The 15,241-nt window shown below is 47.6% G+C and overlaps 1 protein-coding gene across 1 annotated transcript in view; it reads left to right on the forward strand.

The window, feature by feature from the left end:
* LOC139052613 (putative phospholipase B-like 2) overlaps window positions 1-3,847 on the forward strand; it is a 218,882-nt gene extending 215,035 nt beyond the window's left edge. The window contains exons 11-12 of the mRNA XM_070529684.1: window positions 1,654-1,813; window positions 3,632-3,847. Coding sequence (XP_070385785.1) covers window positions 1,654-1,813; window positions 3,632-3,814 — 343 coding nt within the window. The 3' untranslated portion in view covers window positions 3,815-3,847. The remainder of the gene's footprint in view (window positions 1-1,653; window positions 1,814-3,631) is intronic.
* The last annotated feature ends 11,394 nt before the right edge of the window (window positions 3,848-15,241 follow it).

Raw genomic sequence — 15,241 nt, forward strand, 5'->3', positions numbered from 1 at the left:
AATAGTTGGAATGTTAGTTAATTTGTTTTTATGAAAAGAAAGTAACATAAAGAGAATGCACAAGAATACTTTTTCAGTACACTTAAGCACTTCCGGCACACAGTAAGTGTCGTCTGATTGTGTTACAACGTACTCCATTTTGACGAGAGGTCCACGGTCAGGGTCGGTCTCAGCCTTTTCGCGAGCACTATGATTCGACTTTGTTGCCTTGCGGATTGCAAACGTAGCGATTGGCAATATGTCAAGCTGCGACATCGTGTCCCTCTGCAAGACAGCGTACGAGCGAACTGGCTGCTGCGCATCGGACTGCCGCTATCCGATCGGCGCCAGGATTTGCGCGTTTGTGGCCGTCACTTTACACCGGAAGATTACTAACGCAATAGCGTTTCGCGAGTCCGGCATTAGGGCAAACGCAAGCGCAAGGGGACAGAGTCTGGCCGTTTAACTGTGCCGTAATGGGATGAGCCGTGAGATGAGCAGAAGGGCAAATGTGAATGGTCTGCATGGTGCAGCCACCTGGTGGCACAAAGCTCAACCGTGCACAGTAGCAGCAACGAAGTGTTCTTCTTTGCTGCTGGTGTGTATTTTTCGCTGGAGTGTAATCATCAACACGTTGTTTTTATAAATGTTTAAAATGTTTTACACTTGGTTAGAGCAATATTAGCTCTTTGTTTGGCTGGTTAAGCGCTGCGCCAACAAGTGTATGGACCGTGCAGATCGGTCAGGCCGCTCACGTACGTCTACGCTAAAGTTCCTTCACCAGCTTGAGTTTATGCCTCCAGTCATTTGCCGAAATGACCAGCTTGCCTGTGGTTACCGCAATAGAAAACACGTTCGGCGCTACGACAGAATGCTCGCAACACACGCTGCTTCGATAGCTCTCGCTTGGGGTCGACGGCCAAGCGGCTAGCGGAGAGGTCTCGCGCCGGCGGGGGTGGGCTCCAAAACAACCGGAAGTGGACGATGTGACGTCGCATCGTGACGCTGAACCAGTGAAGGCGGAGCTTAGCCCTGCTCGCTCGGCGAACGAGTTGAGGAGGAAAGGCATGGCTAGGGAGGAGGGTAACTTATAATCGCTTGTAGCTCCATTAATACGTAACGCTTCACTTAAATTGTGGTGCGCATGTTCAACTTAAGCTGCACCCTACGCGTCTACAAAATTTGTCCGAGCCGTTTCAGGGTCCCTTTAAGAAATCTCGAATACTGTAGGCGTGTCATGCACCGATCAGGAAATACATAACACTGGTAATGTAGTGAAAAAAGCAGTCGCAGGCAAAACGTAAAACAATGTACCACATCTCAATAAATATCTTTCTCACGCTGTCCAGAAGACAAGTAGTGAACCTAATGGCCCCCAGTGCATAAGGAGGGATAAAGATGTTGAGCAGCTTAAATGACTGCGACTACGCTAACTTGGAGTTGACCCTGAATAATTATCTGGAAATGCCTGGAATGTCCAGAAAGAACATAGAAATACGGGAGATTGAAATGCACCACTATTGGAAAAAGAAGTAAAACAGCAAAATATACGAGTTTTTTTTTGGACGAGGCTTCTTTGAAGGAGCGCTTATAAGTTCTAATTGTCAGTATAATGTACGTTTTCACAATTTTATTACCATAATTTGCATTTGCTACCCACTTTGCATTTTCCAGGTATAACGACTTCAAGCATGACCCTGTCGCCAAGTGTCTCTGCATTCCACCGTTCAGCGCTGTGAACGGCATATCAGCCCGCAGTGACCTCAACATGATGCATGGCCGTTTCCCTTTCCCTGCTCTGGGGCAGGCTTCTAGAGGAGGTGTAGACATGAAGGTACGCACCATAGGACGCAAACCTGTCCTTTCTTTTATAGTTCCAATTTATTTCTTATTTTTCCACATACCAGGGCGAATAAGGAAGTCTTTGTCCTTATGTTTCAGCCAAATTACGACTGCAAATGCTGAGTCATCATGTCCATTCACAGTAGTGGGCCTTTCTTGGACTGGCCGGGCCTTATCTGCCAGTAGCTGAGCGGCACGGTACTGTTGTCAGTTGTTGATGATGTTGGTTGTGCTTCACGCGTCCACAGCGTACGATAAACGAAGCGGAATTCATTTTCTATGGAGAAAGGGACGAGCACCCATCCAGATCCACAGTGAAATGCAGCCCACGTATGGGGACATGTGTCTCGCTTTGAAAAATTTGATGTGGTGGTGTAGTAAGTTCGCAAAAGCCCGTGAAGACTTGCATGATAGTGAGCGTTCGATGATTGCATGCGTCGCTGATTGACAACTTTTCCGCGTGGTTGCAATGGTGAAAGCGGATTGGCGTGTGCATCTTAAGGACATTTGCTGCGAGCCTGGCATTTCGTATGGGAGTGTTTACGACATCGTTCACAAGTGCTTAGGGTACCGGAAGGTTTCCTGCGGTGGATTCCTGAACAGTTGGACGACATCATGAAAGGCAAGCGAATGATTGCTTCACTGAATTACCTGCAACAGTATGCCGAGGAGGGTGAATGTTTCCTGGACCGCATTTTTACTGGCGATGAAACGTGAATACTGCGTTTCACGTGAGAATCGAAGCAGCAGAGCATGATGGGGAAATATGAGGATTCGCCTGTGGCAAAAAAAAAAACCATTCACTGCCATTGATTGGGAAAGTGGTGTTAATGGTCTTGTGGGATTGTCGAGGACCGTTCCTGCTGGATTTCATGCCACAATCTGCAACCGCCACTGCCGACAGCTATTGTTTCACACTATCATGTCTGCTGGCTGTCATCAGGCAAAAAGACCGAGGGATTTTCAATGTGGACAACGCGGTTATAGTCTACGACAATGCGAGGCCACATGTGGCAATCAGAACCTCCGATAAGCTCGGATCCGGTCATTTCACTGTAAGAGTCAGGACCACCCACCATACAATCCGCACCTCGCCCCTAGTGATTGCCAAGTTTTTGGTCCGCTGAAGAAGTTCCTGGCAGGACAGCGATTCACGTGCAACGATGAAGCCAACACAGCACTCCGACGGGGCTGGGACAAATGTCTAAACCGGTGTGGGACTATGTGAAAAAATAGTGTAAGGTTCGTAGTATAGTACGCATATTTGTAATTAACTGTATGTGCCTTATTGTCGCTGATAAACAATAGGGGCAAACACTTTCTGATTCGACCTCGTACAGTAAGAGGCGGCAACAAAAAGCGGGTAGCTCGGAAAATTCTATACATCTCATGAACCTAGGAGATTATTCTAGTTTATTATCATCAATATATTTATTGTCAATTACGCAACAAAATCTATAGAAAAGGCCGTTTTTCAGTGGCGCCTATTCTTTGTGTGGTATGCCACAAACTTTCTAAGCACCGTTTTTTCTGTTGCGAACGTTGTTCCGGACGATAATTCTGACAATGTGTGTCAATAGTCAATTTCAAAAGCACGTGTGATACATGAATGGTTAAAGCTTCACGGATTGTTTCATCGTGTTCTATCCTTTATCAAGGGTACCGAAGATAAAAGAAAGCGCTGCCGCAATACTTGCTCAACCCAAATATTAAGCTAAAACAATCATCCTTGGATTAGTGAAAGTGGTGTTTCTGCAAAGAAACTTCGAGAGTGCTTTCATCTATCCTTGGCGGCCCGCTTTTCATGCAGATGACGAACGAGTCCCTCGCCGCCAGACTTGGGTTGATTGCTGTGGCTGGGCCGACGCACGACCAGCAGCCGCCGTTCCGCTGGTCCACATCTGGGTTCCATGACCTCCATGCGGGTCAGCCGGACCTGTGGAACTTCGCTCCGTTCGTCTGCACTTGGGGAAAAGGCAACTGCCAGCCATAGGCTGGCAGCGCTATAAAGTTTTCTTTCGTTTTGTTTCCTTTCTTTGCTACTGCTACGATTTGGCCTTTCTTGTAGTGGAAAGGCCAAATCGTAGCAATGCTGAAATTTCATCAAAAACACCTGGTATGCCAGTGTGGCGCTTCGCTGCTTGAATACATCATCTCACTTCTCTTCTGCTATATAGTTATGAAACGCCATTAAGGTTTCGTCAGTTATTGCTCATTAAAAAGTTTTTCTTGAGGAAAACATAATTTTTTCTCAGAAGGAAAGCCCTAGCAGAACATTGGCAAATGATCGCTGATGTCATATCTGAGAATACCGGCCGTAACATTTGTATCATTTCTGTTGGTGACTCAGATATCAAGACATGTGACAATATCTACTGTGACCCTGGTTGGCAGTGATACCAGATTAGAACAGGCATAGGAATTTCGTATGTCATGAAAATCTCTTACATATGGACTATCTGATCTGGTGTCTATATTGACGTCACCAAGAAGCATAAATGATTTTCTTAAATTTTCTTAAAGAATTTTTTAACGATTTTGGTAAAGGTTGTGTTTCCTTGTTGACCCCTTTCTTTATAGGTATGATTCTACTTTTCTTGAGGAGAATTAAGGTAGCTGTGGAATTTCTGCAGATATTTTCCAAGATATTTACGTGAGTGGTCTGTACTCCTTGATTACGTAATGCCTCTATGACTGCTGGTATCTCTACTGAATCAAATTCCTTCTCTAATCGATGAAAGCCACATAGAGAGGTCGATTGTACTCTGCGGATTTCTCAATCACCTAATTGATGACATGGATGTGATCTATTGTACAGTGTTCCTTTCTGAAACTTGCCTGTTCCCTTGGTTGACTAAAGTCCAGTGTTGCCCTTATTCTATTGGGGATTATCTTGGTGAATATTTTATATAATACTGGGAGTAAGCTAATGGTGCTCTAATTTTTCAATTCTTTAACGCCTCCCTTTTTGTAGATTAGTTTAATGTTTGCATTCTTCCAGTTTTCTCGGACCCTTGTAGTCGATAGACACTTCCTATAGGGAGTCGCTAGTTTTCAAAACATTATCTCTCCTCCACCTTTATTTAAATCATCTCTTATTCCATCTTCTCTTGTTCTTTCGCGTTTCATGTCTTGCAAGGCCATTCTGGCCTCATCGCTACTTATAGGACGAGTTTCTGTATCCTGTTCATTACCGTTTCGAATGGAGTTATCCTGCGTCCACTGGGTACTGCACAGGTCAGTATAGAATTCTTCCACTGCTTTTTCTATACCTTCAAAATTACTGATAATATTACCCAGCTTATGTTTCAATGCATACATTTTGCTTAGTCGTATGCCAAGTTTCCTTCCCACTGATCTTAGGGTGCGTTCATTTCTTACTGCTTCTTCAGTATTTCTCACGTTATCATTTCGAATATCAGTTATTTTCGCCTTGTTGATCAGTTTTGACAGTTCCGCGAATTGCGTAACGCTGTGCGGCCACTAGTCCCATACAATCGCGTAGAGCGCAGGACTCTGCGATTCTAGACGTACCGCGCTCACCGCGAAAGATTAGAAAAACACCCACATAAGCACAGCAGAGAAGTGGCTGCGTGAGGCGGTTCGACCGATAACTGTAGAAGCGTCATTCAAAACAAGTAATTGTTCTCCACTTCCGGCGGTGTTTTCTCTACTTCCTTTTTCAATAAAAAGATTTTGATCCATAAATAGTCTCATAAACAATGCTTAACTTTTTTGTTATTCGCTTTTGCTTGCAGTTTGGTTGTTGCCTTGGCTCTCTCCTTTAGTATATCGCTGAATTTCTCAACTCCTTGCGATTTTTGTTTCCAGTTGCCAATTTTGCACGAAAAGTGCAATACAGTTAGGGAAAAACAGACGAGGTAACGGGCGACAGTCATCTTGCTTATGGGTTTAAGGGTTATTGCAGGGTTTAATGATGGACGTAGTTTCACATTATTTTATTTCCCACCTTATCCAACCCATATCACGTGAATATGGTTCCAGGCATCTGCCAGCGTCGCGGCGAGCCGTAACTCAAGAAAATAATGAAGCAAAGGGAAAAGTTAAACGCAATTGGCGTTTTCTCCGGCTGCAACTCGTTCCATGAGAGTACAGACCAGCTGAGTAACAGCCGCATCCCTCTCCTGGACCCAGGATCAGCCTAAACAAAGAAAGTTGAACTAACAAAAGCAACAGCTATGCGCGTGACGGTTGAATGGATGGTGACAACTGAACGCATGTCGAGTTAATTGCGCGGGTGCGGAATCTATGAAAAAACTGTCCTTCACATTACAAGAGGTGCCGATAACTACCGCCATCTAAAAGGAGTGAAAAAGGCAGCATAATGCTGACCGATGAACTGCTGTCAAGTCTCAACATTGATCTGGTGGCGCTTTAGGAATGTGTGAGGAGTGGTGGCGTTGGTGGGGAGGGGTTGGGGGTATGCCACTTGATTTCGGGGGGGGGGGGGCGGCCCCCCCTCTCCCCTGGGTACGTGCCTGCATGGATATGTTGGTTTCTCACCTTGACAGAAAAGTCACGACACAAGCGTTGAGGAAACTGTCCCTGTGTCGTCGCGGGGTGTGAGACCTGGCTAGTTGGTAATCCATGCTAATGTGACTAGCGCAAGAGTGGACACGGGACACTAAAGAGGCGACAAGAATAAGCGCCAACTTCCAACTGGGCGCTCGTCCTTATTGCGCTTGTCCTTGTGCACTCTTGCGCTAGTAACTTCAGTCTGCGTCGTCGCCCGTTAGCATGCTATGGCCGAAGCTGCTCGGAATATTACGTCACATTTACTGGCCACCAGGCCAGGTACACCCTTGGGTACGACATATACAGTATACTTACAGTTAATTTCCAAAGCAGTCTCCTAAGGCGGTTATTCACGCGCGTGAAGCAAGAACGGTATTTAAAATTATTGTGCAGTAATATATGCGGGATTTGTATGTTCTCCACATTCTCTACCATGTTGCCGTTCCACCTTTATTATATAGCCGCAATGTAGACTAGCAGCTATCGAACGCCATAAAGGCTATCCACATACTCAAAGACCTCGCGCACGACTCCTGACACTTAATTGTATTCAAGAGTTGTGCGACTGCCCAGGACATCCTTAACGAATGTTACATAACACGTTTTGAGGTTTTACTTGCCAAAACTACAATTTCATCATGAGGCACACCGTAGTGGAGGGTGGGGGAATAATTTAAACCACTAGAGATTTTTCAACGTGCGCCTAACCCTAAGTATACGGCTGTTGTCGAATTTCACACCCATTGAAATACGGCCGCCGTGGTTGGGATTCGATCCCGAGACCTCGTGATTAGCAGCCGAACCCAATAAAAGCTAAGCAACTACGGAGGGGAAGGAATGTTGACAGTAGGAGGAAGGTGAAAGCCGACACGTGAGACAATTTGTTCCCATCCTCATTGCGCAAGAATCGGTAATATCTGTCGAAGAATGACTCCGTAGAATGCACTGTCTTCAATGTGATGGAGTCCGCGTCCAATATTTCAGACCCGAATCATACTGTAACTACTGACGACCAGGCATCTCGCTAATACGTGCAGTCGCTTGTCAGCTGCCGAGCGCTGGCGTCAGCCACAGAATCTACTTGACCTTTGTTCAACACTTGCCGACATTCTCGCCTTATTTCGGAACATTGCGTTTTAGCTGAATTGCTTCAGCAGCCAATTTATTTGTGCCAAAATTTGGCCACCCTGTAAACGTTATGGTTTCTTATTTTTAAGTCATCTTTTACACTTAGGCTAATACTGTCCTGAAATTTCCAGTGCTTTCACCTTTCCCAAAATGCCCTCATTTTTGCCAGCCTCTGTTCATATTTTGGAGGATTTTTAATAGACGTGGAAACCACTGTGTGGCCCCCTGTCCAAGCTGCTCAAAAAGTCAATTTTTCTCCCTAAGGTCTTGTGCAAGCTTCTGCCTTGTTGCTGTTCATCAACCTCCTAATTTCTCTCTCAACTGTATGCCATTTTGACGACTCCAGTCTCACGGAAGTTGGCAACGATATAGTGCCCATGGGATTAATGCCATTTAAATCAATTCTACTGTGGACACAACAGCCGCTTTTGCTGCCTGGGAATGAAATATTGCGTTAATGAGCGCCATTCGTAAGCATTTAAATTGACAGTAAAAGAATTATGCGGATCCCATGTATGTGCGAATCGATGTAAGCAAAGCTTTCTGTGTTGGTTGTCATTGTCATACGTAATCTCCACAGAGTAGACAGGTACTCTCTAATGAAATGCTGTGAATGTTTGCCTGATTACGCCTGCCATTGTGATGCAAATAAACGGAACTTCAACTCATTTTCTCTGAAATAAAGGCTGAATGAAATGCTGACGTCATCCTAAACAAGATCAACAAACGCCGTAGTACTCGATCTTATGATGTCGCTAATCGTTAGCTTATATTTGTGATTTTTTTTGGGGGGGGGGGCGGCGATGTGCTCTTGTACCCTAGAAATGTCCCTCGGACGTCTCTGATGTGCTCGTTTTTATTCTCAACTACCCAATGAAAACGCATCGCTGCAACTTCATGATGTCCGGGTGGCAGGCCACCATGGCGCGTCGCGAAAGTATGACCACGCTTATTTATTTGGATTGACATATACTGTTTTGTGCGTCATAATTCGCCACATTCATTTTTCAAACTACGCTAGAGCTCGAAAACGGCGGCCAACTCACTACGTCCCTTTCCTCTGTTTACTTTCGCAAATTGTGTGTTTATCTCTGTAGTTAACAAATATGCCCATCGGTATGCTACCACTCACGCCTTTCTGGCGGCTGAGCAACTGAAGTCGCAGGCTTTATTCAACATGGCGTCGACGTTCAATATGGCTATCCTCAATTAATTTTCGTGGACTTCGTTCACCGCCTTCTCTCCGGTGTTATCTCTTACACTACTCGCTGCTGCTAGACACAACACAAACACGCAACGACCTTATTGAAATATCATTTACACGCTAGTTGACACGCTGTCAATGTATGTTTCCGCTGAGCACTGGGATTGGAGCATGGTCCTCTCCATGGTGACATTATCCGTCTACAGCCTCACTCAACAACACCACTCGTTACTCATCTTGCTTTTTTTTCTTTTTTTTGTCGACAAGAGCACAGTGTATTTCCTCTGAATGTGCTTTCGGCGTTAGGTGTGACCTTGCACGCCCGCTTGTTCTCTTACGTTGACGACGACCGTTGTCGTCAGGCTGCCGCCTCACTCTGAGCTTCGCAGTCACCAGAGAGCACAGAAAGCTGTCTTCACAAACAAACCAACGGCATTCGAGCCCATCTCCCAAATGCAACTTCTTGCATTTTGGAGATGGGCACGCTAACAAATGCGCTACCACCTGCCTCCACCAATTTCTGGTTATCTGCCTTCCCACTTCACGTTTTTTGCCGCAGACGCAGCCAGAACGGATGCAGAAACGAAAAAAAAAGTAAAGATTGCTTGAGCCATCAGCTGACACATGACCTTAACTTTGCCAGGTTATTCTCATTGGAGCGCATGTAGGCTTGCGGCTGCGTGCAGATTATGGGTCGCCTTAGCTTTTATGTAAATTTGCTTTCACGACTGTTTTCCGCTAGAACTCAAATGCCGGACAAAAATGAGACCTGCCGTTGAATATTTTGTGTTGTTTTCTAGGTTTAAACCAAAAACGCTCATTTACACAAATAGTGATTTTTGTTTTAAGATATGGCATAAAGATACTATATTTCGAGGTCATGTGTCAATACGGGCCGGCACCACGTATCGGCGAAAGTGCATCACAGTGCCGATGCACACGGCAGGTTAGTGAATGAAGAAAACAGGACACGACTGTTTTTCAGTTCTCGCAACATATTCTACACAGAACACAAGGCACCCACCACCATGACATCTTATTTTTGTCAACAGCGACACACAATGGCGGACTGATATACTTCCTAAAGGCGTTTCATTTTATTTGTTCATCGCAGAACCGCAAGCACAGGTTGCGTCGCGCGTATACCGCAGCCACGTATTATGGCCGCGCTCCTTTTTCTCTGACAATGTCACCCCCGGCGGCTTGACGCGCTCCCGTAGGTGGCGGATTGGACTGTCACCCCAAAAGTTTAAATACATAACCTCTTTGCATAGAAACGAAGCATGAGTGTTTACATATTGCTACGGCATGAGCCGGGCGGGGAGAAGAAGAGGTTAGCTGGTGCAGCCTCGGGACGCCATCTTGACTTCACCATCAATCTCGTCCCTTAAATAAAGCCGGTTTAACGTTAACTGTAACAGTTTTGTGGTGGAGGTGCGGGGTACTTCGATCAAGACGACGGAGCTGCAGCAGCAAGTGCCACGCCGGAGCCGAGGCCTCGCTCGACTGCCTCCAACACCGCTTGATATCCCGATGGCCCACAGCCAACAGCCTTCTCTGGCTGCTCCAGTGCGAACAACCGGCGCCTAGTTGCATCAGATGGAGCCCCGCCCTTTATCAGGAAAATTCGGTGAGGACGTGGAGGAATGGTTCACCCACTACAAGCGTATGAGCAAGTACAACGGCTGGAACTCCACGGCTCAGCTCGACAATGTGGTTCTGTTCCTCACAGACACTGCGCTAGTGGGGGTCGAGAACCATGAAGATACCTGCACAACGTGGGACAGCTTCGTTACTCACCTCACAGAGTGCTTCGGCGATTACACCACGAAAAGGAAGCGGGCGGAGCAGACATTGCTTCAGCGCGCTCAAGTACCTAGTGAGACCTGTACTACGTACACAGAGGCAATCCTGAAGCTTTGCAGAACGGTCAATCCTCGAATGTCCGAAGACGACAAGGTTGGACACCTTCTCAAAGGCATAGCCGAGGGGGTTTATAATTATTTAATCGGAAAAGAGAGGCTCACCTCGGTCGCCGACCTCATCAAGCATTGCCGCACATTTGAGGCCTTCAAGCCGCGCCGTATCACGCCTAAGTTCGGCGGGTTAGCAAATGTCGCAGCGGTGGCAAGCGTTGACGAAAGCGACAGCTACGGATTTCAATTTGACCTTGCGGCAACTATAAGGCAAATTGTCCGCGAAGAACTTGAACGACACACCAAAGGGGTGGATGTCGAACAGCTTGGTTGCTCTTCCAACCAACCTCAAGAACATGCATCTGCTGTGTCCGCATTGTCTGCCATGCCAGGCGTTGCAGACTGTCGAGTCGATCTGCTGCGACAGCACCGACGTACCTTTCCCAACGACATGACGCACGATCAACGAACTCGTGCAGCTACCACCACGAATCGGAATTCGGAAGATCGTGTTTATTATTCGCAGCGTCCAGGGTTGACCCCCTGGCTTATAACATCGGTCGCGCATCGCCTGGTTGTTACAGCTGTGGCCCCTCAGGACACATTGCTCGTTTTTGTCGCCGGCGCCGACAGACAACCACATATGGCCCACCACCAACTTGGCCTAATTTTGAACGTGACAGTTATGACGACCATTGGCCGACAGACCTTGATATTGCCAACACCACAGGCGCGCCACCCCGGAATAGCTTCCGCCAATATTGTAGAAGGAGTGGCTCGCCAGCTTCAGACCGCAGCCTGACGCCCCATACCAGTGGACAACGCCGTTCACCGTCACCACGGCGACGTGCTACGTCTCCACCGCCATCGGGAAACTAGACGGCGCGGCCGGACAGTCAGCGTCTCTGCAAAATACTCCTCTGCTTATTATGATGGTGAAGAACAAAGTGCGTGTGTTAATCGATAGTATACCTGCAACAGCATTAGTGGATACTGGTGCTACCATTTCCGTCATGAGTGTGACTTTCAAAGAGAGGCTGGGTCGGAAAGTTATGTTCCCGTGGAATGATGGTGTGACGTTTCGTGGTGTCAGTGGAGAGTGTCTAGTCCCCCTTGGTATTTGTGTTGAAAGTGTTTTATTTGGAGAAGATCTTAAAACAGAATTTCTCGTACTACCATGGTGTACTCATGATGTGATTCTCGGGATTGACTTTCTTCAAGATTGTGGGGCATCCGTTAACTGTGGCACAGGTGAAATTACTTTGAATAGCGCGCTTCTCGCCACCCTTGCCGACACATCTTTACCAGTGAAAAACTATTGTGTTGTTTCGAACGACTAGCTGCTACCGCCTTGGTCGCTGTCACGTATCCCGGTCAATTTCGCTGCTGCCGACCTTTCATCGTTTGGCGCGCAAGTCCAGCCACTTACGTCGAGCTGCGCAAAGAAAGATGTACTTGTGCCATGCTCTGTCGTCAGAGTAGTGAATGGCGCCTCAGATTTGTGGGCTTTCAATTGTTCTTGCGTCCCTGCTGTTCTCCCGCGCGATATGAAGCTCGCTGAATTCGACGAGATTACTTAAAGCTAAATTACAGTTCTAAGCGAGGAGGAGCGGTCTCATACTAGCTATCCCCACCGAAGCGCTTCTGAAGAGCAGATCCTACGGATGATCAACAAGGCGCTACCCTCACATGAGCGTCACGCTCTCGCACAAGTTTTGTGACCACACCTTTCTGTGTTCGATTTTACACAAGGCGAAAAGCAGGCTTCACTCCCGCGTTCTCGTGCTCGCCACAGAATTGACACCGGATCTGCGCACCCCATTCGCCAAAAAGCCTTACCGCGTTTCTTCAACAGAGAAAACAGTTATTGCTGAACAGGTGAAAGACATGCTACGGAAAAGTGTTGTTCAAGAGTCCTCTAGTCCGTGGGCAGCTCCAGTAATCTTAGTAAAGAAGGATGGATCGTGGCGGTTTTGCGTTGATTACAGGAAACTGAATGCGGTCGCCAAAAAGGATGTGTATCCGCTTCCTAGAATTGATGATGTCATCGATTGTCTACATTCCGCTGCCTACTTTTCATCACTGGATTTGCGATCAGGGTACTGGCAGATACCCATGCACCCAGACGATAAGGAGAAAACGGCCTTCGTCACACCAGACGGTCTTTATGAATTTAACATTATGCCGTTCGGCCTTTGTAACGCGCCAGCAACATTCGAACGATTCATGGATACTATCCTCCGAGGAGTTAAATGGGAAGTTTGTTTGTGCTACCTCGATGATGCGGTGATTTTTGGCAGCACATTGAGTGAGCATAACAGCCGTCTCAGTTTTGTTCTTGATTGTGTCAAACAAGCCGGATTGATCCTAAATTCCAAGAAATGTCGTTTCAGGGAAACCGACACGTTACTACTTGGGCATCTGGTCGACAAAAATGGTGTGAGGCCAGATCCACGGAAGATTGAGGCAGTCAGCTCCTTTGAAGCACCGAAGTCAGTGCGGGAGTTAAGGAGTTTCTTGGACCTGTGCTCGTTTTTTCGTCGCTTCGTCCCAAGATTCGCCGATGTGGTGTACCCCCTAACATGTCTTCTCCAAAAAGCCGTCCCTTTCAACTGGACATCGGCTTGCGACGACGCGTTCCGCCAGCTAAAATTTCTGCTAACATCAGGGCCCATATTGCGTCACTTCGGTGCATCCGCACCTATGGAAGTGCACGCTGATGCCAGTGGCATCGGCATCGGGGCTGTACTAGTCCAACGCCATCAAGGAGCTGAACACGTTGTGGCTTATGCTAGTCGCTATTTGACCAAGGCGAAACGCAATTACAATGTGACCGAGCAAGAATGCTTGGCAGCTGTTTTCGCTGTCCACAAATTTCGGCCTTATATCTACGGACGCCCGTTCACTATTGTTACTGACCACCACGGGTTATGCTGGTTGGTGAATCTCCGTGACCCGAGTGCACGACTGGCACGTTGGGCTCTTCGACTGCAGGAACACGACTTCGCTATTTCCTACAAATCCGGGCGTCGCCACACAGATGCGGACTGTCTCTCCCGCCTTCCTCTGACGACGACGGAATGTGACGAAGACAATATTGATGACTGTTTTGCTCCCATTTCTTCTACATTTCCAGACTCGATGACTTTCAAAGCAGAGCAAGAAAATGATATTAGTTTGGAACCTCTGTTTGTAACCGCATCGCGTCTTGGAGCCACTGGTCGATTTTGTGTCCGTGACGGCCTGCTTTAGAAGACCAATTATTCGGCTAAAGGCGCACGCTTCCTTCTGGTGGTGCCGCAGAGTCTGCGCACGGACATACTGAGAGCCATGCACGACGATGTGACCTCTGGCCATCTGGGATTCGTCAGAACTTTGAACCGGACACAGGAGCGTTTTTACTGGCCCAGAATGCGGGACACAGTCAAGCACTACGTCGCCAGTTGCGAACAATGTCAACGCTAGCAAGCGCCCTACGACCGCTCCGGCAGGTCTTCTGGAACCTCTGCCGCCGCCTCGCTTGCCATTTGAACAAGTGGGTAGCGATCTTCTGGGCCCATTTCCCCGATCATCTAACGACAACCTATGGGTAATCGTATGTGTCGACCATCTGACCCGTTACGCGGAAACGGCGGCTGTACCATCTTCAACAGCTGCGTCCGTTGCAACGTTTTTGCCTCCATTCATTATTCTTCGACATGGTCCCCCCCCCCCCCCCCATGTCACCATTAGCGACCGCGGTCGTCAGTTCGTTGCGGACGCCGTAGAAGAACTGCTTCGTCTCTGCAGTTCGCAGTTCCGTCATTCAACGCCTTATCAACCTCAGACAAATGGGCTTGTAGAACGTACGAACGGAACTCTAATCAACATGCTGGCCATGTACGTATCTTCCGATCACAAGGACTGGGTTGACGTACTCCTCTTCATCACCTATGCTTATAATACCACAATGCATGAGACGACCGATTACAGTCCTTTTAACTTCTTTACGCACGTTCACCGCCAAACTGCATTGCCACTATGCTACCGTTTGACTTTCGCAGCGAGTACCCTGTTGCCAAGATGCTTTGTCTTGCCGAAGAAGCCCGGCGTATCGCTCATCTTTGTACTGTGGCATCGCAACACCGATCGAAAGAGCGCTATGACAGCCGACACCAGTCCGTCTCGTACGCTAAAGGAGACTTTGTGTGGTTGTGGACTCCGGAACGTAAACGTGGCTTATGTGAAAAGTTTTTACCCCAGTACACGGGCCCATTCGTCATTGTAGATCGTTTGAGTGACTTGACGTACGTGGTGGCACGCTTGACGTCCGCTGGTCGTCGGTCTAGCCGGACCCAGTTAGTACATGTTGCCCGTCTTAAGCGGTTTCACCCTACGCTTTCCGAGTGATTCGGACTTGCCCAGCGGGCTTCGTCTGGCACCTGGGCAGTGCTACGGCATGAGCCGGGCGAGGAGAAGAAGAAGAAGAGGTTAGCTGGTGGAGCCTCGGGACGCCATCTTGACTTCACCATCAATCTAGTCCCTTAAATAAAGCCGGTTTAACGTTAACCGTAACAATATTGTTGGCTTGGATACGTTTGGCATGAGGCCCAAGACCCTGTCTGCTAACGCGTTCTTATGTTTGCGTTCGCGTCTC

Source organism: Dermacentor albipictus, unplaced genomic scaffold, assembly GCF_038994185.2.
Source record: "Dermacentor albipictus isolate Rhodes 1998 colony unplaced genomic scaffold, USDA_Dalb.pri_finalv2 scaffold_28, whole genome shotgun sequence".
NCBI classification, from domain to species: Eukaryota; Metazoa; Arthropoda; class Arachnida; order Ixodida; family Ixodidae; genus Dermacentor; species Dermacentor albipictus.